The sequence below is a fragment of the Rhinolophus sinicus genome, chromosome 10 (genome assembly GCF_057876585.1).
Source record: "Rhinolophus sinicus isolate RSI-liver-muscle chromosome 10, RSI-T2T, whole genome shotgun sequence".
In the NCBI taxonomy this organism is placed as follows: Eukaryota; Metazoa; Chordata; class Mammalia; order Chiroptera; family Rhinolophidae; genus Rhinolophus; species Rhinolophus sinicus.
In genome coordinates, this window is record NC_142510.1 from 18,112,768 (window position 1) to 18,139,855 (window position 27,088).

At 49.2% G+C, this 27,088-nt stretch overlaps 1 protein-coding gene and 1 non-coding gene across 10 annotated transcripts in view; both read left to right on the top strand.

Annotated features, from left to right (window-relative positions):
* Nucleotides 1-7,843: 7,843 nt before the first annotated feature.
* SRCAP (Snf2 related CREBBP activator protein) overlaps nt 7,844-27,088 on the top strand; it is a 35,855-nt gene continuing 16,610 nt past the window's right edge. For 2 of the 9 annotated variants that reach the window (XM_019717230.3, XM_074322999.2), the window contains exons 1-24: nt 7,844-8,190; nt 9,656-9,729; nt 10,316-10,578; nt 11,947-12,198; nt 13,827-14,012; nt 14,247-14,387; nt 15,296-15,518; nt 15,634-15,911; nt 16,523-16,616; nt 16,740-16,829; nt 17,282-17,464; nt 17,555-17,883; nt 17,984-18,161; nt 18,681-18,817; nt 19,029-19,198; nt 19,304-19,496; nt 20,743-20,879; nt 20,965-21,151; nt 23,435-23,604; nt 24,559-24,824; nt 25,033-25,320; nt 25,775-25,939; nt 26,226-26,411; nt 26,629-26,895. In XM_019717230.3, the coding sequence (XP_019572789.2) occupies nt 10,525-10,578; nt 11,947-12,198; nt 13,827-14,012; nt 14,247-14,387; nt 15,296-15,518; nt 15,634-15,911; nt 16,523-16,616; nt 16,740-16,829; nt 17,282-17,464; nt 17,555-17,883; nt 17,984-18,161; nt 18,681-18,817; nt 19,029-19,198; nt 19,304-19,496; nt 20,743-20,879; nt 20,965-21,151; nt 23,435-23,604; nt 24,559-24,824; nt 25,033-25,320; nt 25,775-25,939; nt 26,226-26,411; nt 26,629-26,895 (4,174 nt within the window). In that variant the 5' untranslated portion in view covers nt 7,844-8,190; nt 9,656-9,729; nt 10,316-10,524. Of the gene's footprint in view, nt 8,191-8,213; nt 8,485-9,655; nt 9,730-10,315; nt 10,579-11,946; nt 12,199-13,826; nt 14,013-14,246; nt 14,388-15,295; nt 15,519-15,633; nt 15,912-16,522; nt 16,617-16,739; nt 16,830-17,281; nt 17,465-17,554; nt 17,884-17,983; nt 18,162-18,680; nt 18,818-19,028; nt 19,199-19,303; nt 19,497-20,742; nt 20,880-20,964; nt 21,152-23,434; nt 23,605-24,558; nt 24,825-25,032; nt 25,321-25,774; nt 25,940-26,225; nt 26,412-26,628; nt 26,896-27,088 lie in introns of those variants that run through there. The other 7 variants (XM_074322998.2, XM_074323000.2, XM_019717228.3 and 4 more) reach the window with 7 other exon arrangements.
* LOC141569531 (small nucleolar RNA SNORA30/SNORA37 family) lies at nt 16,305-16,437 on the top strand. Its single transcript, XR_012493256.2, has one exon. It is a non-coding gene; the product is annotated as a small nucleolar RNA SNORA30/SNORA37 family (small nucleolar RNA).

The window sequence follows — 27,088 nt, forward strand, 5'->3', positions numbered from 1 at the left end:
TGGGCACCATTCACTTTTTGGTTTTAAATTAAGACTTCATTTTTTTTAGAGCAGTTTTAGGCTCACAGCATTGAGGGGAAGGTACAGAGGTTTCCTATATAAGCCCCTCCCCACACTTGCAATAGCCTCCCCCATTATCATCACTGCCCATGAGAATGGAAAGTTTGTTACAGTTGACGAACCTACACTGACACATTATAACCACCCAAATCCATAGTTATGGTTCACTTTCAGTGTTGTACAGTTTATAGGTTATGTATAATGACCAATAGCAAATGTATGATGACATGTATTCACCATTATAATATCATACAGTGTATTTTCTGCTGTAAAAGTCCCATGTGCCTCACCTATTCATCCCTCACCCACCCACCTGGCAACCACTGATCTATTTTTGTCGCCATAGTTTTGCCTCTTCCAGAATGTCATATCGTTGGAATCATACTTATGTAGCCTTTTTAGGTTGGATCTTTTCACTTAGTAACACACATTTAAGTTTCCTCCATGTTTCTCATGGCTTTATAGCTCATTTCTTTTTACCATTGAATAATGTTCCATTGTCTGGATGGACCACAGTTTCTTTTTCCCCCCAGTTTTACTGAGAAATCATTGCCATACATCACTGTATAAGTTTACATCATACAACACAGTGGTTTGATTTACATGTAGTATGAAGCGATTACCACAATAGCTTCAGCTAATGGTCATCATTTCATACAGATACAATCAAAAGAAAAAAATTTTCTCCTTGTGAAGAGGACTCATAGGATTTATTCTCTTAACAACTTTGCTATATATCATACAGCAGTGCTAAGTTTGTATGTATCACTTCTTTTTTTTCCCCTCAAGATTTTATTGGGGAAGGGGAACAGGACTTTATTGGGGAACAGTGTGTACTTCCAGGCCTTTTTTCCAAGTCAAGTTGTTGTCCCTTCAGTCTTAGTTGTAGAGGGCACAGCTCAGCTCCAGGTCGAGTTGCCGTTTTCTAGTTGCAGGGGGCACAGCCCACCATCCTTTGCGGGAGTTGAACCGGCAACCTTGTGGTTGAGAGGACGCGCTCCTACCAACTGAGCCATCCGGGAGCTCAGCGGCAGCTCAGCTCAAGGTGCCATGTTCAATCTTAGTTGCAGGGGGCAGGGCCCACCATTCCTTGCGGGACTCGAGGAGTTGAACCAACAACCTTGTGGTTGAGAGCCCACTGGCCCATGTGTAAATCGAACCGGCAGCCTTCAGAGTTAGGAGCACGGAGCTCTAACCGCCTGAGCCACTGGGCCGGCCCCTGTACCACTTCTTTATCCACCTGTCCGTCGATAGATGCCCAGGTTGCTTCCATATCTTGGCTATTGTAAATAATACTGCAATGAACATAGGGGTGCATCTATCGTTTCAAATTAGTATTTTGGATTTCTTCAAATACCCAGAGGTGGAATTGCTGAGTCATATGGTAGTTCTGTTTTTAATTTATTGAGGAATCTCGATACTCTTTTCCACAGGGGCTGCACCAATTTACAGTCCCACCAACAGTGCACGAGGGTTCCCTTTTCTCCACATCCGCATCAATGCTTGTTTGTTGATTTATTCATGATGGCCATTCTGACAGGTGATATCTCATTGTGGTTTTAATTTGCATTTCCCTGATGATTTGTGATGTTTAGCATCTTTTCATATAATTGATGTATGTCCTCTTTGGAGAAATATCTGTTCAGGTTTTCTGCCCATTTTTAATTGGATTGTTTGGTTTTTTTTGGTGTTAAATTGTATGAGTTCCTTATATATTTTGGATATTAACCCCTTATCGGATGTATCATTGGCAAATATCTTCTCCCATTCAGTAGGTTGTCTTTCATTTTGTTGATGGTTTCCTTCACTGTGTGTGCAAAAAAATTTTAGTTTGATATAGTCCCATTTGTTTATTTTTTCTTTTGTTTCCCTTACCCAAGGAGAATATATATACACATATATGAATGAAATTAAGAGCCACGTCCCGAATTTTCTGCCTATATTTTCTTCTAGGAATTTTATGGTTTCAGGTCTTTTATTTAAGTCTTTACTCCATTTTGAGTTTATTCTTGTATATGGTGTAAGAAAGTGATCCAGTTTCTTTTACATGAGTCTGTCCAGTTTTCCCAACACCATTTATTGAAGAGACTATCTTTACCCCCATTGTATATTTTTGCCTCCTTTGTCATAGATTAATTGACCATATAGGTGTGGGTTTATCTCTGGGCTCTCTATTCCGTTCCATTGATCTGTGTATATTTTTACGTCAGTACCATGCCATTTTGATTATTATATCCTTGTAGCATAGTTTGATATCAGGTAGCCTGATACCTCCAATTTTGTTCTTCTTTCTCAAGATTGCTTTGGTTATTCAGGGTCTTCTGTGGTCCCAAATAAATTTTAGGATTATTTGTTCTAGTTCTGTAAAAAATGCCATTGGTATTTTGATAGGGATTGCACTGAATCTGTAGATTGCTTTGGGTAGTATGGAGAGTTTAATGATGTTAAGTCTTCCTACCCATGAACACGGTATAACTTTCCACTTATTTGTATCTTCTTCAGTTTCTTTCTTCAGTGTCTTATAGTTTTCAGAGTACAGGACTTTTACCTCCTTGGTTAAATTTATTCCTCAGTACAGTGGTACCTCGGTTTTCACACGTCTCTGTTGATGAACATTTTGGTTTATGAATGCCGTAAACCCGGAAGTAAATGCTTCAGTTTTTGAACGCGACTCAGAAGTCGAACATGTCACATGGCTTCCGCTGAGTGCAAGATCCTGAGGCCTAGCTGTCAGCTGTTTTTGAACGTTTCAGAACTCGTGGATTACATTTGAAAACCGAGGTACCACTGTATTTTATTCTTTTTGATGCAACTATAAGTAAAATTGTTTTATTAATTTCTTTCGATAGTTCATTATTGATGTATAAGAATGCAACCAATTTCTGAATATTAATTTTGTATCCTGCTACTTTAATTAATTCATTTAACTTCTACAGTTTTTTTGTTTTTGGTGGAATCTTTAGGTTCTCTCTATATAGTTTCATGCCATCTGCATCCCTTGCTTTTTTTTTTCTTAATTGAGGAACAATGTGTTTCTCCAGGGGCCCATCAGCTCCAAGGCACTGTCCCTCAATCTAGTCATGGAGGGTGCAGCTCAGCTCCAAGTGTTCACTCGTTTTCCACCTTTTAGTTGCAGGGGGCGCAGCCCACCATCCCATGCGGGAATTGAACCGGCAACCTTGTTGTTGAGAGCTTGCACTTTAACCAACTGAGCCATCCAGCCGCCCATCTCTCTCTTTTTTTTTTTTTTATAAAGGCCATTTTAACAGGTGTGAGGTGATATCTCATTGTGGTTATAATTTGCATTTCCATAATGACTAGTGATGTAGAGCATATTTCCATGTACCTGTTAGCCTTTCATACATCTTTGGAAATATGTCTTTTTCGGTTCTTTGTCCATTTTTAAAAATTGGGTTATTTATTTTTGCTATCGAGTCGTATGAGTTCTTCATATATTTTGGGTATTAATCTCATCAGATATATGCCCCAGCTTATTTCCATTAATATACTGAAGGACATCTTGGTTGTTTCCAAGTTTTGGCAATTATAATTAAAACTGCTATAAACATCTGTGTGCAGGTTTTTGTATGGGCATCTTTTTATATCCTTATTTGCCATCTATATACCTTCTTTGGTGAGGTGTCTGTTAAGGTCTTTGGCCCTTTTTTAAAATCATGTTGTGTATTTTCTTATTGTTTAGTTTTTAAGAGTTCTTTGTATAACAGTCCTTTATCAGCTGTGTCTTTTGCAAATATTTTCTCCTAGTCTGTGGTCTGTCTTCTAATTCTTTTGACATTGTCTTTCGTAGAGCAGAAGTTTTAATTTTTAATGAAGTCTAGCTTGTCAGTTTCTTTCTTTCATGGATCATACCTTTGACATTGTATCTAAAATGTCATCATCACCACATCCAAGGTCATATAGGTTTTTCTTCTGTTATCTTCTAGTTCTAATTTTGCACTTCACATTTAGGTTTGTGATCCATTTTGAGTTAATTTCATGAAAGGTGTAAGGTCTGTGTCTACATTAATTTTTTTGCATATGGATGTCCAACTGTCCCAGCACGTATTTGTTATAAAGACTATCTTTGCTCCACTGTATTGCCTTTGCTCCTTTGTCAAAGAAGCTGACTATATTTATGCAGGTCTACTTTTGGGCTCGCTATTCTGTTCCTTTAATCTATTTAACTTGTCTTTCATCAATTATCACATTGTTGTGATTACTACCGCTTAATAGTCTTGCTGTCAGATTGTGTCAGACTTTCAACTTTGTTCTTTAATATTGTTGGCGGGCCGGCCCAGTGGCTCAGGCGGTTAGAGCTCCATGCCCCTAACTCCGAAGGCTGCCGGTTCAATTCCCACATGGGCCAGTGGGCTCTCAACCAGAAGGTTGACAGTTCAACTCAAGTCCTGCAAGGGATGGTGGGCTCCGCCCCCTGCAACTAAGATTGAACATGGCACCATGAGCTGAGCTGCCTCCCAGATGGCTCAGTTGTTTGGTGTGCATCCTCTCAACCATAAGGTTGCCAGTTCGAGTCCTCAACTCCTGCAAGGGATGGTGGGGAGCACCCCCTGCAACTAAAATTGAACACAGCACTTTGGGCTAAGCTGCCGCTGAGCTCCCGGATGGCTCAGATGGTTGGAATGTGTCCTCTCAACCACAAGGTTGCCGGTTTGACTCCCGCAACCAAGGGATGGTGGGCTGTGCCCCCTGCAACTAGAAAACGGCAACTGGACCTGGAGCTGAGCTGCGCCCTCCACAACTAAGATTGAAAGAACAACTTGACTTGGAAAAAACGCCTGGAAGTACACACTGTTCCTCAATAAAGTCCTGTTAAAAAAAAATATTGTGTTGGCTATCGTGGATCTTTTCCTCCTCCAATATAAACTTTAGAAGCAGTTCATTGATACCACAAAACCACTTGCTGGGATTTTGATTGGGATTGCATTGACTATATAGATCAATTTGGAAAGAACTGACATCTCGACAATATTGAGTCTTCATCATTCATTTTTCATTCAACTAAAATTTCATTTGTATAGTTGAACCAATGCTCTCTTTTTCACAAGGTTGTTTGAAATTTTTTTCATTCATTCAGTAGTTGTCTAGAGAGCATTGTGAACTCTGTGACAATGTCCCTGTTCCCAGAGAGCTTATCTTTTATTGGGGAGGGAGGGAGACAATAAACAAGCATACAAATAAATGTAATAATTTCAGGTAAGTGAAGAAAGCATGTGATAGAGTGACTGGCAGTGAAAGGGCTATTTAACATCAGGGCACTTCTCTGAGGAGGTAACGTTTGAACTATGACCTTGATGAAAAAGCAGAGGTAGACATGAGAAAAAAATATTCAGACAACAAAGATGAAGGCTCTGGAAGCAGCCGAAATGAACTTGATGGTTTGGAGAAGGGCATGGTGGCTATAGTATTGTGAGCAATAAAGTGAAAAAAAAAGAAAAAAAGGTGGACAGAGGTCATATCCTGTAGTTATTTTATTTTACAAATTTAATTATAAAATACATGCTGTGAGGTACGTCAAGTGTATAAAGTTTAAGTGCACAGCTCAGTGAATGTTTACATCTGCATACGCCCATGGAGGTGACCTCATCCAGATCAAGACATAGAACAGAGGTCAGGAAACTTTTTTGGTAAAGTGCCAGACAGAAAATAATTTAGGCTTTGTGGGCCTATGGTCTCAATTACAACTACTCAGTTCTGCTATTGTAGCAGGAAAGAAGCTATAGATGCTGTGAACACGTGGACACAATTGGGTTTCAATAACCTTTAGTTATGGACATTGAAATTTGAATTACATTTAATTTCCATGTACCACAAACTATTGTTCTTATTTTTATTTTTCCTCAACCACTTGAAAATGTAAAAACCATTCTTAGCTTGTGGGCTGTACAAAAATAGGTGGAGTGTGAGACTTGTCCTTCAGGTCAAGTTTACCAACGTCTGATACAGCACATTTCTAGTATTCTCCTTGTGCCTCTTCCTAGTTAAAATCCTTCTCCCCCAAGAGATTTTACTCTGATGTTCATGACCATCAATTAATGTTGCCTGCTCTTAAACTCTGTACAAATGGAGTATGTACTCTTATATTTGGCTTCTTCAACTCATCATGTCTGTCCTGTGGGGATTTTAAGTCATGACACATAATTTGGGTTTTCATTTAAGTTGACTAACATGCCATTTGGGGGTCTTAAGTGTGAGAGCAACATGATCTGATTTATATGAAAAGGACATTCTGGTTGCTGTATCATGAATGGAGTAAAGAGAAAAAGGAGCAGAAGTGGGAAGTCCAGTTAGGAGTAACCCACACAAGAGGTGGGGGTGGTTGGACCAGGGTAATAGTAATGGAACTAGAAGAGAGATTTTGGATTTGAGTTTGAGCTCATGTATCCAATACCAGTTATTTTTGTTTTTAATGAAGTATTATAATGCAATAGCTCACACAAATAAATTTCCTGAATAATTTGAGACTGGCACAGTGAATTGTCATATATAAACCATGTTCCTACCCGCGAGGGGTTAATAATACTTTTGGGGGTGTTGTGGGCAGACCATGAATCCAGATACAATGCAACCAGCACTTAAAGAAGCCCAGGAAGCTATGGAAGCCAGAAGGGGTTATACCAGCCTGGGGGTGGTGAACAGAGATCACCTAAGAGTTGCGCGCCTTGAGGTAAATTTTAAGGAATATTTGAAAAAGGATGAAAAGGTATACGGGAAGGCCAAGAGATGTGAGATCTCTTGGAAGCTCAGTTATGATAGGGTCTCATAAATATATAAGCTTGGCCTGGGAAAGGACTTTGAACTTGGTCTGCATGGATGGGCATTCATTCACTTATTCAGCCAATCACTCCTAGGTATTCTATGTGCCTTGAGGCTCCAGGAGATGCCAGAGGCAGCAAACTGGCAGCCTGTGGGCTGAGTCTGACCCTTACATGTATTTCAGCCCACATTCCTATAGGGCGACCATTGAAATAGGTTTGAACAGTGGCGGTTCCTTTTGGACAGAGCATATGGTCTCCTTCAATTCCTCACCTGCTCCCCTTCACTGGCCCTTCTAGCTGAGTTTCCAACCCCTGGTTTTTGTTGTAAGAAAAATAGGACTTCACCTCAATGACCCAAAGAGAGAATGACCCTCATTTTGAGGAGAACAGGGAAGAGATAAACGAAGTGGAGATGAATGACAGCATTATCAGGACTTGTAGGTGGTACGATTTGTGAGCGTCTTAGTTACTTAGACTGCTTGGCTATGAATCTGGCTTTGGGCTCTGTCACCCGTTAAGCTATGAGTCTCAATTCATTGGTAAAATGAAGTACTGTTGAGATCAAGAGATAATCAGTGCACAAAGTGGCCTCCATAGAGTAGCCGTTATTATTATTCTATTCTGGGATTAGGATATCAGATTCTCAAATGGGTTCGCAACCTCGCAGTTGGCCAACAGATGGGCAGGTACTTGAGAGATAGTATCGGGAATACCACCAGCCTCGTGAAAAACGTAGCAGCTCTTGTAAGTGGATTGCATGGGAGTCCAGAGGCCCAGGATGCACTGCCAACTTGCTGAAAGTACACGACAAACGGCTTCAGCTGTCTGGGTAAACTGTAAAACAAAGGGGAACTGGGCCGAGCCGGCAGCCGCAATGCAGCCGGTGGCAGCTTCTGCGGTGGAGGGTACCGACGGTCTGCCGCGGGACGAGCACGATGTCTCCGGCAGGACTACAACTCCCAGCCCGCCTTGCGCACGGACAGCGCCCTACGCTAGCACGCGAACTCTCCGCTCTCCCAACCTCCAGTTACTGTTTCTCGCGAGAGAACGGGCCGCGCCGGCGGTAGCGATAGTGAGCCGTGGTGGTGGTGGCGGTGGAGGTGGCGGCCGAGAAGGCGGCGGCCATTTTGGTGAGGCCTCGGAAGCGGCGGCGGCGGTTCGCTGGTACTAGCGTCTCTCATTTTTCCCACCCACCGCCCGTACCTCTGTGGCATGAGAAGAGGTAGTGGAAGCAAGGCGGTGGCAATAACCGCGGGCCCCAGGGGAATTTAAAGGCCGCGAAGGCGGCGGCCAAGAGGGGGCCCTCCCCCTCCTCGGCGGGAGGGGGGTGGTGCGCACGCCCCCGAGGACGCAGGTAAGGAGAGGGAGACAAGATGGCGGACGCTCCACAGTTCCCCCTCCCCTGACGGGTGATTGCGCGCGCATCTTTCCGCCACCACCTCTCCTCCCACCTTCCCGGGGTGCTGCGCGCGCACCTTCGGCCGGGGCCCCGGGGCCGGTGCGCGAGGCTGTCGGCGCGCGCTCATAGAGACAGACTGAGGGGGGCCAGGCCGGCCGGCACTGGGCCTGGGCGCGTCTCCTCTCCCCTCCCGCACGTCTGCGCACGCGTGCCTGAGCGAGCGAGCCAGCCCTGAGAGGACGGACCCAGGTGCGCTCCTGCCCGCCCACCAACCCCAGCCCCCCTCTCAGGGGCGCGCGGGAAGAGGAAGGGGGGCGTGGGATGAGGAGTCGGGGCGCGCGCCCACCATATCCAGTCAGGGACCAGGACCTGGCGGCTCGAAGCCTTCCGTAGCTCAGCCTTTCGCGGTCTGGTGGTGGTGGTGGTGGTGGCGGGGCTCCCTGACAGGCAGGGCTGAGGGGCAGCCCGGCCCCGCGACCCTCGTGTGCGTGGGTTTGGGTTCTGGCGGGAGCCCCCGGGCGATGCGCGCAGCCGGCTCACTCCGCCTCCAGCCGCGCACGCGCGGGCCCCTCCCCCAGCCTGTCGCGCACGTTGGGTAGGGTGGGAGCCTCGGAGGGGGCGGGGCCACGTTAGGGCTAGTGGCGACTGGGGGCAGAGGTCAGGGGTCACGCTGGGTCAGTCGGTCGGGGTGGGGGTCGGGAGCGGGTAATGACGCTTGGGGTTGAGTTCAGGCTTCTTGGGCTCTAGTTCGCTTGGGTCCGGTCGTGGAGGAGGGAGTGGATCCAAGGCAGCACCGTGGTCAGGGAATTTCCTTCAACAGTGGGGAAACACTTCCGGGCCTTGTGTGGGTCCCCTGCCTGTTTCCGGGCCCTAGTCCTTCGCTGAGCGGCCTTCCTCGCATCTTACTGCTCCTCTCATGTTTCCTGTTGTAGTTCTTGTGTTTGGGGAAGTGTCTCCTGGCGCAGGTGTGGGAGTCACAGGGCCCTGCCCTGAGGAAGGGTGTCTTCTCCTGTGGCTGTGTGCTGCCCTCCCTGCCGAGGAGAGCCGGCTGCCGGGCAGCCAGCACCGATCTGAACTTCTGGATGTGACATATTTCATTTTTCCTTTATTTGCCCTCCATGCAGTTGTTGGGAGGTTTTTACGCGCAGGCTTTTTTAAACTTTTTTTTTGCTTCACTTCCCTGCTCTTCCCACCAGGCAGAATCCTCTGTCCCTAGGGAATTCTGCTTTCACAAAACATGATTTGCTTTCAGTTTTCTGAAATGTAAGCTTTCCCTACTACTGTAACTTTTTTCAGCCTTTGAACTGATGGGGGTGTATTTACAGGCCTCCTACTAGTTGGGAAAAGAAGGCTGTGATGGATGCGGGTAAAGGTGGATGGACCCCTCACTGCTGTTTTCCTCCCTTTCCGTTTGTTTCAGTTGCGATTACCCTCAGAACGGCGGCACCGTGGAAGTACAGACTTTCACAGGGGGTGTGGTCTCAGCTCACACAGGTGAGGGTTCAGGGACCGTTTTGTGTACTGATGCTAATAAGGAGAGAAATTATAGATTAATACGTCTGGGTTGATGATAGCATTGCCGTACTAAGACTGGGGCTGTGGACAGAAGGAGCCTATCACCCTGGTTGTGCCAAGCAGAACAGCATGGCTTCTGTGTCTTTGCCATCAGTACCCAGGTTTAAGTCTGTCTCCTACCACTTCCTTCCTGTGTGACCTTAGACGAGTCATTTGGTCATTTGCTTTCTTTATGTCCCGATTTCCTAACTTGTCAAATAGAGAAACTATGAGGATGTGAGCTTCATTTAAGTCAGGCGTCTTTTCTGTATAGCTCCATCTTCCTCTGTATATAGAAGGAACTAAGGTTATGGCGTGGAAAGTATCTGGCTCATAAGGTAGATGTGAGGATTACAGAACACATAAAGTAAATACTAAGTGTCTGACACACTTGGTAGTCAAGCCATGTAGGCTCTAATCACTCTGTTCATTCATCTTTATTTTTAAATGTTATTTCTACTTATTTAAAATACTTTAAATTTTTAAAACCCCATTTCTACTTTTTTTTTTTTTTACCCTACTTTAGGTGCTCCAGAGGCCGGTGGACCTGAGCGGAGGCTGGGACGCCCTAGTGGGCCCCGGGCCCTGGAAGGCGGGTCCCGGTGGCCGGTGGCCCAGAATGAGGCCAGCTCCCAGCATGCCCTGCAGCCGGACGCCAGCCCCTCGGCCAGCAGCAGTGGTGACAACGACCCAGTCATTCTTAAGGCACCCAAAGAGGAGCCTGGGAGTGGGACCATGCAGAGCAGCCCCTCCCCTGCTCACCCTCAGCTCCCAATCCTGCAGACACAGGTTTGAAAGGGGGAAGATTCCTACTCTATTACTGCCTTCTGGGCTGCTGGCTCAGGCAAAAGAAACGTGGCAGATCCTAGCCATGTTTCCGTGATCCTGGGTACCTGGGAACTGAGTTTGGGGAATCTCTGGTGTTCAGGTGGGCTTTAAGCCTGTTGGGTACTCACTGTATTGGACATTAGTGGAACGTTGACCTCTGCGAGTGTGGAAACTTCTCGTTACCTGAAAAAGGTTGAATTAGACCAGGTTGGGACAACATGCTTGTAAGATTGTGCTTTGAGAATAGCTCAGTTTCTTTTGGAACTGGAACAAGTTAAGTGTTATGGGTGGTGTGTAGTAGTCCTTCTTTTCTTATCCCAAGGAAGTGTGGGGGATAGGAGAAAAAAATCATGGCTTTTGACCCCAGACAGAGCTAGGTTTGTGTACAGTACTGGCTTTTGTAAAATAAATCTTTATATTTTATTTACAGTTGACCAGTCTCAGTGTTGCTTCTGGTTGTAGGACTTCTGTTCCACGAGACTTCGGGTATTTCTCAATGATGGTTGTTCTGTAGTTTAGTTGTAATGTTGATGTCCTGGGAGGAGGCGAGCACAGCATTTACCTGCTCTGACATCTTGACTGGAAGCTACAGTGGGCTTTTGATGGTTATGGGTTTGATATTTATAATTTTCCTGAGCAGCTGGGAAATTTTTTGACATACAGTCTTTGGTCACTTACTGAGTAGGATTTTGAGTGGCACACTGTGAAGCTTGTGTGCTGGAGTGAATTTCATGAGTTTTTTCACTATCCACATGTAACTTGGACTTTGTTCTCCATTTCTTCCTGATTGTGCAGGATCTTGTAAAGTAATAGGTGGTCTTTGAGAAGAGTGACCAGCCCTCCCTCCCCTTCCCCTCACAACTCCCCAGTAAAGGAAACCACCCAAACTGGTAATGACTATAGAGAGGTTTAGGTGGTCTTGCTTTTTGTTTTTTGTTTTGTTTTTTGATGCCTTTTGAATTTGGTGGTAGCTCAAATTGACTTGCAGAGGTGAATTTCCATACTTGCTGTGAAAAAGGGAAAAATAGGGATTTGTTTCTGTGAGTGAAATCATTGAAGTTCTAGAAGTTTCATTAACGTTTGAAATCACATGCTATCGTAGTATTCTTGGATCTCAGGCTGTAAGTCCTCTTGCATGCCAAGCATCTACTATAAACTTGGTTCTGCCTTCTTGAGCACCTTATTGAAACTCTACCCCAGAGTTTGTGTTTGCAGAAATGAGGTTGATACCTTACTCCAGATGTTTTCCTGTGAAGATAGAATGAAGTCACATATTTTAAACTCCTAGTACAGTGCATTTATTTTGCCTTTCATTTTCCCCTTTTCTAGATGGTGTCGGACGGCATGACAGGCAGCCATCCTGTGTCCCCTGCCTCATCCAGTTCCCCAGCCTCTAGTGGGGCAGGTGGCATCTCTCCCCAGCATATAGCTCAAGATTCCTCTCTGGATGGACCTCCGGGGCCCCCAGATGGTGCCACAGCGCCCCTGGAGGGGCTCAGCTTACCCCAGGCTGCTGACCTGGCTAACAGGGGCCCAAAGTGGGAGAAGAGCCATGCTGAGATTGCAGAGCAGGCCAAGCATGTACGTATTGGGAAGGCTCGTGAGGCGTCTTGGGAGGCTTCCCTGAGTTCCTATGTCCCATGGGTATTTCACATCTCTTTCTTCCTCATGAATTCAGAGTGTAGTTTCTGCCTTAACTACCATGATCTTGAGCAAGTCGCGGACCTCTGAGTCTCGTCATCTTTTCTGTAAGACAGGGATGGTGTACTAGTCTATAGGTGTAGGAGGTCTGAGTTAGAGACATGAAAGTGCTTTGTCAACTGTGAGGCTCTTAAGATTTACTATTGCCTGAAACTAAGCTGCTGCTTATTTCTATCCTGTAGCCTCTGTTAACGTACCCGTTAGTGTGGCTCCTAGGCCTGCAGCATCAGCATTACCTGGAAAGTTGTGAGAAATGCAAATTCTTGGTACCCCTCTTCCATCTACTCACTGCAAACTACGGGGGGGCTGGGGCCCAGCCACCTGTCGTAACAAGCGCTTCAGATTCTGCTACACGCTCAGATTGGAAAGCTGTTGGTCTGGTGCTCGTGTTTTTCCTGATGTTTCCTTCACCATCAGGCCGTTTAGTTGCCTGATTGATCTCTGGCTCTTACTTCCTCTGATTCAGTTTTTTTCGGGAGAGGACAAGAATAATGAAGGCAATTGTCCTAAGTTTTTAAGTTACCTCTGTTCAAAAAAAGTTTTTAAACGTTTTCATTTTTTTCTCTTAGGCAATATAATCAGTATAGAAACCATGTTAACCTTTTTATTATAATTTTTCAGTATTTTCATAAAATGCATTTTTATAAAAGCGGTATTTTAAACACAGGATTGTGTAAATTGGGTTTGATAGCATGTTTCTAAGCATGAATGTTCTCGTACATAAGTAGAATTCTGCAGCACTGAAGAACCCTTGGCTCGAGAGTCAGTAAAGAAACATGCGCTCCTGCTTCTCTCGGCGGTTCCGTTGGGATGTTTTCCTAAGTCTCGCCTATATTCATGGGGAGTGGAGATTGTGTGAAATAATGGAAAGAGCATGAAATGTGTTTGGAATCATTAGACCTATTTTTAATTCTCAGCTGTTTATACTTCCTGGCTGTGTAGTCTCTGTGATCTTTTTTTTTTTTTTTTTTAAGAGTTTTATTGGGGAAGGGGAACAGGACTTTATTGGGGAACAGTGTGTACTTCCAGGCCTTTTTTTTCCCAAGTCAAGTTGTTGTCCTTTCAATCTTAGTTGTGGAGGGTGCCGTTCAGCTTCAAGTTGTTGTCGCTTCAGTCTTAGTTGTGGAGGGCGCAGCTCAGCTCCAGGTCGAGTTGCCGTTTTCTAGTTGCAGGGGGCACAGCCCACCATCCCTTGCGGGAGTCGAACCAGCAACCTTGTGGTTGAGAGCCCACTGGCCCATGTGGGAATCGAACTGGCAGCCTTCGGAGTTAGGAGCATGGAGCTCTTAACTGCCTGAGCCACCGGGTCGGCCCGATCTTTTTTTTTTTTTTATCTCACCTGAAGAGAGTATAATACCTACTTGTAGACTTAGTATGTGGACTTGAGACGAGTATAACACACTCAGTCCAGGCAGTGCCTGTACACAATCAGTGCTCTGGAATTCAGCCATGGTCAGGAGGTGGAGTTCGTGTTCAGTAACTTGATTGATGTAGTTCTCCTTAAATAGGAGGCTGAGATTGAGACTCGGATTGCTGAGCTGCGAAAGGAGGGCTTCTGGTCACTGAAGAGGCTGCCCAAAGTGCCCGAGCCTCCCCGCCCCAAAGGCCACTGGGACTATCTGTGTGAGGAGATGCAGTGGCTCTCTGCCGACTTTGCTCAGGAGCGCCGCTGGAAACGTGGCGTGGCCCGTAAGGTATGTCTTCAACCGGGCCTACCTTTCTTTTTCAGGTTTGCTTTTCCTTGACGGGTGGGTTGGTTGGAGGGAAACCAAGCTAGACAGTGTAGGATATGTATTAATGCCCGCATTCTCAAGGGGTGATCTCTGACCTGCCAAGTTTCTTGGCCCTGATGGTTTTCTATGCTTCTGACTTGGGGCGCAGGCAGGGCCTGGCCTCGGGCGTCCTCATGCTGGCTTCGCATCCCACAGGTGGTTCGCATGGTGATCCGGCACCACGAGGAGCAGCGGCAGAAAGAGGAACGGGCCCGGAGGGAGGAGCAGGCCAAGCTGCGTCGAATCGCCTCCACCATGGCCAAGGACGTCCGGCAGTTCTGGAGCAACGTGGAGAAGGTGGGCCGCATGGCCTGGGACAGGGAGCTGGATGCCTTGGGTTTGGTTGGTGGGTAGCGTGGTAGCCGGAATGATCAAAGCTTTGTGAGAGAACAAATAGTTTCGTTTCAAGCAACTTTAATGGTGTTTCTGTTATGCATTGGCCTTTTCTTGCATCAAGTGCTATAGAAAAGAAAACAATACTGGCCCTGCCTTTGGGGATTGTTAATAGGATGTCCTGACTCCTCTGTGCCGTCCATCATTTGCAGGGCATTCACCATGCTTTTTCTGAAAGCTTTCTGTGCCAGTTACCCGCTTAAATACCATCCATGTTCTTACTGATTAAATTGTTCACACGTATTACATTGGAATTTTTTCTCAAGCACTACCGTGTTTCCCCGAGAATAAGACCTAGCCGGACAATCAGCTCTGATGTGTCTTTTGGAGCAAAAATTAATATAAGACCCGGTCTTATTTTAATATAATATTAGATGTAATATAATACCCAGTCTTATTTTACTATAATTTAACACTAGGTCTTATATTAATTTTTGCTCCAAAACACACATTAGAGCTGATTGTCTGGCTAGGACTTATTTTCGGGGAAACACCGTACCTGGCATCTGTATGTATTTTCAGTCTTCAGTGTGTCCTGCCAGGTTCTTTTCCTCCCCTTTCCGTTTCAAACTCTACCCTCCATTAACATGTGGCTTCTGCTTCTGGGGATGCTTCTGCTCCTCGTTTCCACGTAGGGAACGCCTCCTTGGGCTTTGCAATTTAGCTCCAGGTACATTTGCAAATCTTTTTCTGTTGCCTGAAGCTAAGCTGGCTCTTCCCTCCACCGCCTCAGGAGCTCCATTCAGGTCATTTAGTTCTTCCTTCTGAACAGAGATCATCTGGGTGACCCATCCCTTTTGTGCTTGTGGCAGGTGGTGCAATTCAAGCAACAGTCACGGCTGGAGGAAAAGCGCAAGAAGGCTCTGGACCTCCACCTGGACTTCATCGTGGGGCAGACGGAGAAGTACTCGGACCTTCTGTCTCAGAGTCTCAACCAGCCGCCAGCCTCCAGCAAAGCTGGCTCCTCCCCCTGCCTGGGCTCTTCCTCGGCCGCCTCGAGTCCTCCACCCCCGGTTTCCCACTTGGACGACGAAGGTGTGTGTCCCCTTTGGCTCTGGTACTCTTCCTCATGTGCCCCTTTCTGGAGCTGAAAACCCCCCCTGTGGCTTGCAGGGCCCGTGGACTTTGTGACCTTGTTCTCCTGCTCTAGATGGGGACTTCCAACCCCAGGAGGAGGAGGAAGAGGATGATGAGGAGACGATTGAGGTGGAGGAACAACAGGAAGGCAACGACGCAGAGACCCAGAGGCGTGAGATCGAGCTCCTTAGACGTGAGGGGGAGCTGCCGCTGGAAGAGTTGCTTCGGTCCCTTCCCCCTCAGCTGCTAGGAGGGTCTTGCAGCCCCTCGAGAGCCCCGTCATCTCGTGATGGCGACACCCGAGAGGGACCTGAAGCAGGGGGTGAGGAGGAGCCGTCTCAGGTGCTGAAGGTAAGGGCAGGAGAGGTGTGGGGCGCGCACACGGGGGCAGGGGGAGAGCAGTCCAGACAGCTCTGCTCTGAGGGGGTGGTTTCCGGAGTCGTCCCTGGTTAAGGGCGTTTGGGGATGGATGGGGAAGAATCTGGGTTTGGGCAAGTTGCAATCTGAGATGGGGAGTTTCTGATGCTGTAGTGGAAGAGTGTACCGTACTGTATTCTGTAAACGGTTGGCTGACCTTGAAACACACGCTTCTCCTGGCCCAGCCACACTAAGGAAAGGGCCCTGACACGCCCTGACTGGTTTCTAGGTGTGGAACTGAGAAGGTAACCTTGAAGTCTCTTCTGGACCTGAGCTCTGTTTCTCCGTGCGTCTGAGTGCAGGGTGGGGGTGGGGCCCGCACTCTGGCTAGCACTTTCACAGGTCCTCCCCCAGGCCGTGCGTGGGGCCAGGATTTGGTAGCTGGTGCTGAAAGAAAACCCTTGATTGCATCCTTGCCCTGGGCCTGTGCCAGTGGCAGCTTTCACTCAATGGGACAGAGACTCTTCTGTGGCATGGTAGTCAGCATTGGGTCTCTCCTGGGGCTCTCACCTTCTGTCTTCTCCCTCTCATCCTTGGCCGCACAGGTAAAGCCCCCGTCCTCCTCTGTTACACAGCGAAACAAGCAGCCTTGGCATCCCGATGAGGACGATGAGGAATTTACTGCCAACGAGGATGAAGGTCAGGCCTGTTCTCTTTGTCCTTGAGTAGTTTGGACCTAATGCTTCCTGCTTTCTCACCTCGTCCACGTGGGCCGTGCCTGTGCCTCTGTCTCCGTTGATCGTGCTCCGTTCTCTTTCCCAGCCGAGGATGAAGAGGACACCATAGCAGCTGAGGAGCAGTTGGAAGGGGACGTGGATCATGCCACAGAGTTGAGCGAGCTGGCTCGAGAAGGTGACATTCTCTAGACAGTTTACTGAGCGTGCACTTCGTGTCTCCTGCAGAGGGCTAGGGCCAGAGCGATGCATGAGACCCTTATCCCCTCTGCAGGAACTCCGGGTCTCATGACACAGGTTTATAGACAAATAGATGTAACTAGCATGGGATGAGCGGTGATGGTGGAATTCCCATCAAAGGGATGTGCGAGCTCGCGGAGGGGAGCGGAGGAGGATGTTGGTTGTGTCTGACCTGAACCTTAAAGGAGGTTCATCAGGTGGAGGTTGTCCTTCCAGCCGAGGCAGCTCCATCCATGGTTCTAGGTCTTTGGTACTGAAAGTGAGCTTTTCTGGCTGCCCCTGGACCTGAGCTGAGCTGTGTGCAGAGACCCGAGTCAGATGGCCTGGCAGCGCTCGGGCCGCTTTGCCTTCCCGTCAGCAGCCGCACGCTCACTGCTGTTTGTCCTCCAGGGGAGCTGTCTATGGAGGAGCTGCTGCGGCAGTATGCAGGAGCCTACGCATCCGATGCCTCTGCCCCGGGCTCTGCCAACAGTGAGGAGGAGGAGGAGGAGGAAGAGGAAGAGGAGCTGGAAGCCACCAGCTCGGACAGTGAAGCGGAGGGGGCCGCAGAGGAGGAGAGCAGCAGCCAGGCAGGTGAGTGTGGTCCTGGGCGAGGTGGGCAGCACCCTCCAGGGAGGGGAGGAGAGTGGCGTGCCGAGCCCAGGCCTCCGTCTTGTGCTGTAGACTCTGCCGCCGAGCAGAGCCAGGATGAGGATGGGGAGCATTCCGAGGAGGAAGAGACCAGCGGGAGTTCAGAATCCGAGGAGTCCGAGTCTGACGAGTCCGAGGAGGCCCCGCCACAGAGCCAAGCAGATGAGGACGAGGACGAGGACGATGACTTCGGAGTGGAATACTTGCTCGCCCGGGACGAGGAGCAGAGCGAGGCTGATGGGGGCAGCGGGCCTCCCACCCCAGGGCCTGCCACCACGCTGGGCCCGAAGAAAGAAATCACCGACATTGCTGCTGCCGCCGAAAGCCTCCAGCCCAAAGGTTACACGTTGGCCACCACCCAGGTATTCCCGGCCCCCGCAGCTGCTTTCCCAGACCTTGACTGTCCTGGTCCTCAGTGACAGGTGCTTCAGTGCCACCGTGACACCTCGTCCTCCCTGTCAGGTGAAGACACCCATCCCCCTGCTGTTGCGGGGCCAGCTGCGGGAGTACCAGCACATTGGGCTGGACTGGCTGGTTACCATGTACGAGAAGAAGCTCAACGGCATCCTGGCTGACGAAATGGGGCTCGGCAAGACCATCCAGACCATCTCCCTGCTGGCCCACTTGGCTTGTGAGAAAGGTGACTGGGCAGGGCCCCTCCCCTGGGGTCTCCTCGGCCAACTCCCTGGGCAGCTTGTCCAATGGGGACTCCAGCTGTGGGATGGCGGTTGCCACCCTTCTGTTGGTATCTAAGGAGCTTCGTGGGCTCTGGTCAGGACCTATAGGGAGATGCCAGTGTCAGTGCTGCGATTCTCAGGACAGACTGGGCAGCGCTGGGCCCGGGGAGCCAGAACCCCCAAGTGTGCTTCCTTACTGTTTTCTTACCATCTCTTTTTGCCTTTAGAGTCCTTTGCGTAAAATCTTATTTTTAAAAATTGAGGTATAATCGACATATACTGGTTTCAGGTGTACAACATAACGATTCAGTATTTGTGTACATTGAGACATAAATCTAGTTAACGTCCATCAGGTAGTTACCAGATTTTGTTTTGTAATGAGAACTTGTAAGATCTACTGTCTTAGCAACTTCCAAATATGCAGTGCAGTATTGTTAACTATAGTTACCGTGCCACACATCTCTCATTCTTTTGCTAAACAGGTAACTGGGGCCCCCATTTGATCATTGTCCCCACCAGTGTGATGTTGAACTGGGAGATGGAGCTGAAGCGGTGGTGCCCCAGCTTTAAAATCCTCACCTACTATGGAGCCCAGAAGGAGAGGAAGCTCAAGCGGCAGGTTCGCTGCTCCACGCAGACACCCCTCCACCCCAGTCAGTGCCTCCTTCCCTCTCCTCCCCTCCCCTCGGATGAGCGTGGCATCCCCCCCCCGCATTCTGCTGCTTCTGGGACTTCTTTCAGCTCAGCCTGTTTTCTGTCCCTTGAGGACCTTCTCTTGACCCTTTCCTTCCTTTCCCCGCCCCCGACCTGCTGTTCTCCTGGTTCCACAGGGCTGGACCAAGCCCAATGCCTTCCATGTGTGCATCACGTCGTACAAGCTGGTGCTGCAGGACCACCAGGCGTTCCGCCGCAAGAACTGGCGCTACCTCATCCTGGATGAGGCTCAGAACATCAAGAACTTTAAGTCGCAGCGCTGGCAGTCACTGCTCAACTTCAACAGGTGGGCGCGGGACGGCACTGGCGGGAGGGCTGCTGGGCCCAAGCGGGGGTGCTCGCAAGGCTGAGAACTTGCTGACACTCTCCCTCTCCCCCCGTCTCTCTGCAGCCAGAGACGCCTGCTCCTGACAGGGACGCCCTTGCAGAACAGCCTCATGGAACTGTGGTCCTTGATGCACTTTTTGATGCCCCATGTCTTCCAGTCTCATCGCGAGTTCAAAGAATGGTTCTCTAACCCCCTAACCGGCATGATTGAGGGCAGCCAAGAGTACAATGAAGGTCTCGTCAAGCGCCTCCACAAGGTAGGGCCTCTAGCCTTTTGTCAGGGGCGTTGGGAACGGTGAGGAACCAAGGTCAGCCCCCAGAAAACCCATGGGGAGGGAAGGTAGAGCGAGCGAGTGAGCGAGGCAGAGTTCACCCAGCTGTCAGACTGCACTGCTTGAGTGACTAACGCATGGCGGATGAGTGACCTCATCTCCATCGTCATCCTGCTTCTTTTCTTATAACGCTGACATTTCTGTCCTGTGCTCTGAATAGAACAGTACTGCTGATGGGTGCTGCTTGGATTTCTCGTCACCTGGCTTTCCTCAACTTCATATTTTTGTTGTGTTTTCCCTCCTTCCCTCCCACATCTCTCCCTCTCGCCCCCCTCCCCCCACATCTCCCTCCCCCCCTTTTTCCTCTTTCTCCCTCCCCTTCCTTTCTCTTCTCTCTCCTACCTGCGTTTCTCTTGTCTTTTCTGGTCCCTCCTTTGTCTAGCTTTTAAATAACATCTCTCAGCATTCTGATTTTTACTTTTTTGTCTCACAATTTATCTTACAGGCATACTCATTCAGTAGGCTTTAAAGACCCCAGTTTGTGGTTTTAATCCTTTAACTCTAGACCACTCCACCTGTATTTAAGTTTGACTTGATGTCTTTAATCCAAAGTACCTCTTGAACTCAGTCTGTTCTAACTCAAACATGTCAGGCCGTATAGCCTATTATTTCTGTTCTGCTTTGGTCAATCACACCGTCATTTTGGTAAATCAAACTAGAAACCAAGAAGTCTTCCTAGCTGGACCTCTTCCTTCATCTCTCTCCCTTCCCGTCTTCTGTGTTACCTGATGACTCTGTCCTGTCACGTTTTACCTCCTGAGATGGCAGATTTGCCTTGTTTCCGATGCTGCTGTCACTGCCACAGCTTTCGTTCTCAGCCTCTCCCCTGGATTTACTTTCATAATCTTGTCAGTTTACATTTACTCCTTGAAATGGAATTGGAGTCATCCCTCCTGTATAATTAGTCGCACTGCCCTCAGTGCTTTCTTTATCACTTCTTACGTTGTCGTCTTGATTGTGTCTCCTTCAGCAGACAGATTCCTTGAGAGGAGGCTTGCAGCTGACTCCTCTGTGTGCTTGGTTCCTCGCATGCTGGTTGCTCCATGAGTGTTTGTTTACTGATGGGCCAGGCCAGCACCCAGCTGATCATCAAGCCAAGACCCAGCTAGAGAGGCTCAGCGGGGGCTCAGTGCCTGCCGTTCCCATCAGCCTCCCGCTTCCTTGCGTTTAGGTTTTGCGGCCTTTTCTGCTCCGCCGAGTGAAGGTGGACGTTGAGAAGCAGATGCCTAAGAAGTATGAGCATGTCATCCGCTGCCGGCTGTCCAAGCGCCAGCGCTGTCTCTATGACGACTTCATGGCACAGACCACGTAAGGGAGGGCAGAGAGGGGCCTGGCTCCAGGGCAGAGCAGAGGTTGGGGTTGGGATGTGCCACTTACCTGTGTTCTCTCCCAGAACCAAGGAGACACTGGCCACCGGCCACTTCATGAGTGTCATCAACATTCTGATGCAGCTGCGCAAGGTGTGCAACCATCCCAACCTGTTTGACCCTCGACCTGTCACCTCCCCGTTCATCACCCCCGGCATCTGCCTCAGCACCGCTTCCCTGGTGCTCGGGGCCACTGACGTCCATCCCCTCCAGGTGAGTGGCTGCCCTCAAGGCCGTGGCCTCCCCACCCCGGCACTTCTCTCTAAGCTGGAGGCTGGCCTTCTACATCCTAACTTCTCTAGCATCTCGGCACTGGTCCCCTAGTTCCATTGTTTTCTAGCCATGTGATGGGCAAGTGTGTTTGTGAGAGTCGGGCTAATACTTTTGGAAGTGCCTGGGACGTTAGTAATATTAACTGTTACTTTGTTTTCCTGCCTCTTCCCTGTTTTGGCCACTTCCCCCCCCCCCCCCCCCCCGAATGTCTGTTTGTATTGTGGTGAAGGGCACATAACAAATGTTACTGTTCTGACCATTTTAAGTGTATGGTTTAGGGACATGAAGGATGTTCGCATTATTAGCCTCCATCCAGCTGCAGAACTTTTCTCATCTTTCCAAACGGAAACTACCTATTAAATAATCACTCCCCGGTCTCCCTCTTCCCCCAGCCCTTGGCAGCCACCATTCTGCTTTCTGTCTCTATACCTTTGAGTACTCTAGGTGCTTCCCATAAGTGGGATCACACAGTATTTGTCCTTTTGTGAGTGGTTTTTTTCGTTTAGCATAGGCTCGTCAAGGTTCATGGTGGTGTAGCACGCGTCAGAAGTTCCATTTGTGAGGTTGAGTGATGCTCAGACATCCATGGCGCACACACACCCATACATACCACGGTTTGTTTATCCGTTCACCCACCAGTGGACACTTGGCAATTGTGAATAATACTGCTGTGAACATGGGTGTACAAATAATTGTTCAAGTCCCTGCTTTCAGTTCTCTTTTGGGTGTACAGTCATGCTCTGCCTAACCATGGCAATAAGTTTTGACAAGTGTGTCCTTAGGTGATTTCGTCAGAGTGCACATACACATACCTAAAAGGTCCAGCCTACACACAGCTAGGCTGTGTGGCTCTAAGCCTGCTCAGCGTAATGGAGTAAATACTGTAGGCAAGTATCACACGATGATAAGTGTGTATCTAAACATACCTAAACATAGACGGTGAAAATACCGTGTAGAAGATAAGCATGGTCCACCTGCATGGGGCACTTGCTATGAATGGAGTTCTCCGGACCAGAAGTGTGGGCGAGTCAGTGAATGAGTGACTATGAAAGCCTACAACATGGCTGCGCACTGCTGTGCACTCTGTAAACGCGGGACACTTAGGCTGCCCTACATGTATAAGAGAACACAAGATTAAATGAAGCACAGGAGAAGCTGATATGATCAAGAGACGCAGTAAATGAGATGTATGGGGTGGCTGCCGGCGTAACATGGCTGCTGTTTTGTTTTTTTAATTAAAGTTTATTGGGGTGACGGTGTTAGTAAAGGTACATAGATTTCAGGTGTACAATTCTGTAGTCCATCATCTGGAGCTCACACTATGTGTGGCATACTGTTTTACAGCCAACTGTTTTTTTAGGAAGTAGAAGGAACACTCTAATGATGAAAAAGTATAGTGAGCATATAAACCAGTAACATAGTCGTTTTTTGTCATTAAGTATGCACTGTACGTGCTACCCTTTCCCACGAATGGCAGCGCAGGTCTGTTCACCCCTGCATCCCCACAGACACATGAGGAAGGCATTGCACTGCGACGTGGGGCCAGCCACGCCGTCACTGGGCGATGGCAGTTGTTCGGCTCCACAGTAGTCTCTGGGACCTGCCGGACGTGCGGTCAGTCTTTGACCGAAATGTCGTTACGCGGCACATGACTCTACCCAGAAGTGGAATTGCCGGATCACATGGTCGTTCTACTTTAAGTTTTTGAGGACCTGCCGTACTGTTTTCCACAGCGACTGCTCTACTTTATGTTCCCACCAGTAGTTCACAAAGGTTCTACCTTTTCCACATCATGGCCAAGCCCTGTCTATTTCCTATTCCTGATTCTCTTTATCCTAATGGGTGTGAGAGGATCTTGTGGTTTTGATTTGTGTTTCCCTAATGATTAGTGATGTTGAGCATCTTTTCATGTGTTTGTTGTATATTTCCTTTGGAGAAATGTCTATTAAAGACCTTTGCTGATTTTTTAATAGGATTATTTGTGTTTCTGTTGTTGAGTTGTAGGAGTTATTTATACATTTTGACTATAACCCCTTACCAGGTACATGATTTGCAAATATTTTGTGCCATTCTGTGGGTTCCCTTTTCATGCTGTTGAGATAGTTTTGTTTGCTGCAATCCAATTTATCAAATTTTATTTTGTTGCCTGTGCTTTTGGTGTCCAAGAAACTTTTGTCACATTGGCCCCTTTGACACCATGCTTTGTGTTCCTTCTTGTGCCAGCGGATAGACATGGGCCGTTTCGATCTTATTGGCCTGGAGGGTCGAGTCTCCAGATACGAGGCTGACACGTTTCTACCCCGGCACCGCCTGTCCCGCCGGGTACTGCTAGAGGTGGCTACTGCTCCTGACCCCCCACCCCGGCCCAAACCAGTCAAGATGAAGGTCAACAGGTACCAGGGCTGGGGAATATGGGAATAACAAGATGGAGTCCTAGAAAAAGTCGCGACAGCTGGTGAGGAGGTGGTGATTTAAGATGGAGAAGAAAGAGTTGGAGGCTAGGCTAGAATGTTTATATGGGTGGATGCAAAATACTGTGGAGGGATTGAGGGGGAAATAACTCAAAGAGGGTCCTGGGAGGGCTTCTGGTGTTTGTCATTTATTCCCCGCCCCCCACCCCAGTTGCTTTTTGTTTATCTTGGGTTTCTTTCCCTTTCACCTTTGGGTCTTTTCCTTTTCCCCCTTTTCTTTTATGATCTCTTTCTGCCTCATCTTCCTTACTCTCCTTTTTTCTTTTTTCCCCCTTAGTTTCACGTATACAAAACAATGTAATAGTTAGACATTTCATCCCTCACACAGTGTTTACCTCCCTTCCCCAATCTATTGCCCCTCTGGCATCGTATATATATTTGTTACAATTCCTTTGTCTGTTTCCTGTGCTGTACTTCATATCCCGGGACTATATATATATGTTAAGTTATAGTTGACGTGCAGTATTATTCAGTTCCAGGTGTACACTGCAGTGGTCAGGCATCCACACCGTCCATGAAGTGGTCTCCTTAATAAGACATGTACCCATCTGACACCCTACAAAATCTGTACAGCGTTATTCATCATATTCCCCAAACTTTCATATCCCTGTGGCAATACTGTAGTTACCAATTTGTGCTTCCTAATCCCGTCCCCTTCTCCCTCATCCCCACCCCCTTCCATCTAGCAGCCATCAGTTTTTCCTCTCTATCTCTGAGACTGTTTCTGTTTCCTTTGCGTATTTATTTAGTTCTTTAGCTTCTACATGCGAGATCATACGTCTTTCTCTAACTGACTTATTTCACTTAACATAATGTCTCCTGTCTTTTCTTGATTCTTTCTTCTTCCTATTTACTCCTGTGTTGTTTTTCTCGCAGGATGCTGCAGCCAGTGCCCAAGCAAGAAGGCCGGACAGTGGTGGTCGTGAACAACCCACGGACTCTCCTGGGTCCTGTTCCTGTCCGACCCCCTCCAGGCCCTGAGCTCTCAGCCCAGCCCAGCCCTGGCCCAACGCCTCCAGTGCTGCCAGCGCCACTGATGGTGTCAGCCTCGCCGGCTGGACCCCCACTGATTCCAGCATCCCGGCCTCCTGGCCCTGTTCTGTTGCCACCACTGCAGCCAAACAGTGGGCCCCTCCCCCAGGGTGAGTTGCAAGGGAGCCAGGGTGCTGGGGGTACTTCTGGTAGATTAGTCAGATTGGGGAAGAAGCAGTGACATTAGAGCATTTGAGGAGCTGGGTTGCAGGAGGTTGTGGTGTGTATGGGGCTGAAAGGGAGTATGTATGGGGGCTTCTGGGTGCGGCAGGGACTCTATTCAGGGTCCACCTGACGATGCCTGCTTTGTGTCTACAGTGTTGCCTTCCCCCCTGGGGGTCCTGACTGGGACCTCCCGGCCTCCCACACCAACTCTGTCCCTGAAGCCAGCCCCACCCGCCCCTGTTCGCCTGAGCCCTGCCCCACCCCCAGGCTCCTCCAGCTTACTGAAGCCCCTGACGGTGCCACCAGGCTACACTTTCCCTTCGGGGGCTGCCACCACCGCTTCTGCCACCACAGCCACTGCTCCCTCCACGGCAGTCCCAGCTCCTGCTCCCGCCCCGCAGCGCCTCATCCTGTCTCCTGATATGCAAGCTCGCCTGCCCTGTAAGTGGCCAGGGCTCTGTGAGGGGGGGCACCTGAGGTGGGAGCAAGGCTTCTGTCCTGGGATCTGGGGGAGAAAAGCTCAGGAACACGAGAGCCATCAGTCTGGGTAGCTCACACACATTAGGTGCTCTGCCAGACACGGGTGATTCATACCGACGTCAGAGCCTCAGGGAGTTGGTTCAGTCTAGTGGGGGGATGACACACAGAGGAGTAAACAGCGGCAGGACTGGCCGTGGAAGAGCAGTGAGGAGGAGGGGTGCTGATTGGCTCAGGAAGATGCAGGCCGTCAGGACGGAAGGGTGTTGCTGAGCAAGTGGGGGGTGTAAGGAGTAGCCCTTAGGCCAAGGCTGCGCTGGCTGAAAGGTGCTGAAGTGAGGGGTGGGGTTGGGGCCCCGAGACCCTCGCGAGGGCCTGCGGAGAGGCCCGTGCGCATGAGCCCCTTCTTTGTTCGTAGCAGGCGAAGTGGTCAGCATCGGGCAGCTCGCCTCCCTGGCACAACGTCCAGTGGCTAGTGCAGGGGGCAGCAAGCCTCTGACCTTCCAAATCCAGGGCAACAAGCTGACCTTGACTGGTGCCCAGGTGCGCCAGCTTGCCGTGGGGCAGCCCCGCCCGCTGCAAAGTAGGTAAAACCCACCCCCTGTCCTGCCTTTTTCCTCTTTTTCCTTGTCGTCTTGTATTTGTGGCTCTTTTCAGATGTGAGCCTTTCTGTTTCTTTGCCTAGCTCTCAGTGGGGGTGGGGAGGTGGGGGCATGTTTGGAGGGAGGTACTGACAGATCAGGCTGAGGTCATCCCGGAGCAGTTCTCTCCTGTTCTTTCCTGTTCCTCTTAGACCCTTGCCTCTGCCTTCCTCCTGTTGATAGCTGCTTCTCTCTCTCTCTTTCTCTCTTTCTCTCTCCTTCACCCAGGGAATGTGGTGCACTTGGTGTCAGCAGGGGGGCAGCACCACCTCATCAGCCAGCCTGCCCACGTGGCCCTCATCCAGGCCGTGGCCCCGCCCCCTGGCCCCACCCCTGTCTCTGTGCTGCCTTCTTCGACCCCCAGCACCACCCCTGCCCCCACTGGCCTCAGCCTTCCGCTTGCTGCTAACCAGGGTGAGGCTCCTGGCTTCCCCATCACTGCGTTCCCGCCAGGCCTTGGCACTTCCAGGCCCACCCCGGGCTTCTGCCGCCGCCCTGCCTGCCCAGGGCTCTTGTCCCTTGTCAGTATCTCCAGTGTGTGTCTGCTGCCCTGTCCTGCCCCAGACTTCTTCCATCCTTTGGGTCTCTTGTTTCTTTTCTGCCTTCCCCTCAATGTAGCTTCCTCTTGCAGTGCCACCAACCATGGTGAATAACACGGGCGTGGTGAAGATTGTAGTGAGGCAGACCCCTCGGGATGGACTGACTCCTGTGCCTCCATTGGCGCCAGCACCACGGCCTCCAAGCTCTGGGCTTCCAACTGTGTTGACTCCACGCTCCACATTAACCCCTGGCCGGCTGCCCACACCTGCTCTGGGTACCGCCCGGGCCCCCATACCCACGTCCACCCTGGTGAGGCCCCTTCTCAAGCTGCTCCACAGCCCGTCGCCCGAAGTCAGTGGTGAGTCCAGGTGGCTGAGGCCAGAAAATTTTGCCAGGATCTCGGATAGGATGGCCCCGCTTTCTCTTAGTCACAACAGACCCCATCGTCATCCCGCAGACTGACTTGCTGTGCTGGGGCCCCTGAGCTGGGCTGCCAAGCCCTGGCCTAACTCCGGGATACGTTTGCTGGAACCTTGGCGGGAAAGGAAATG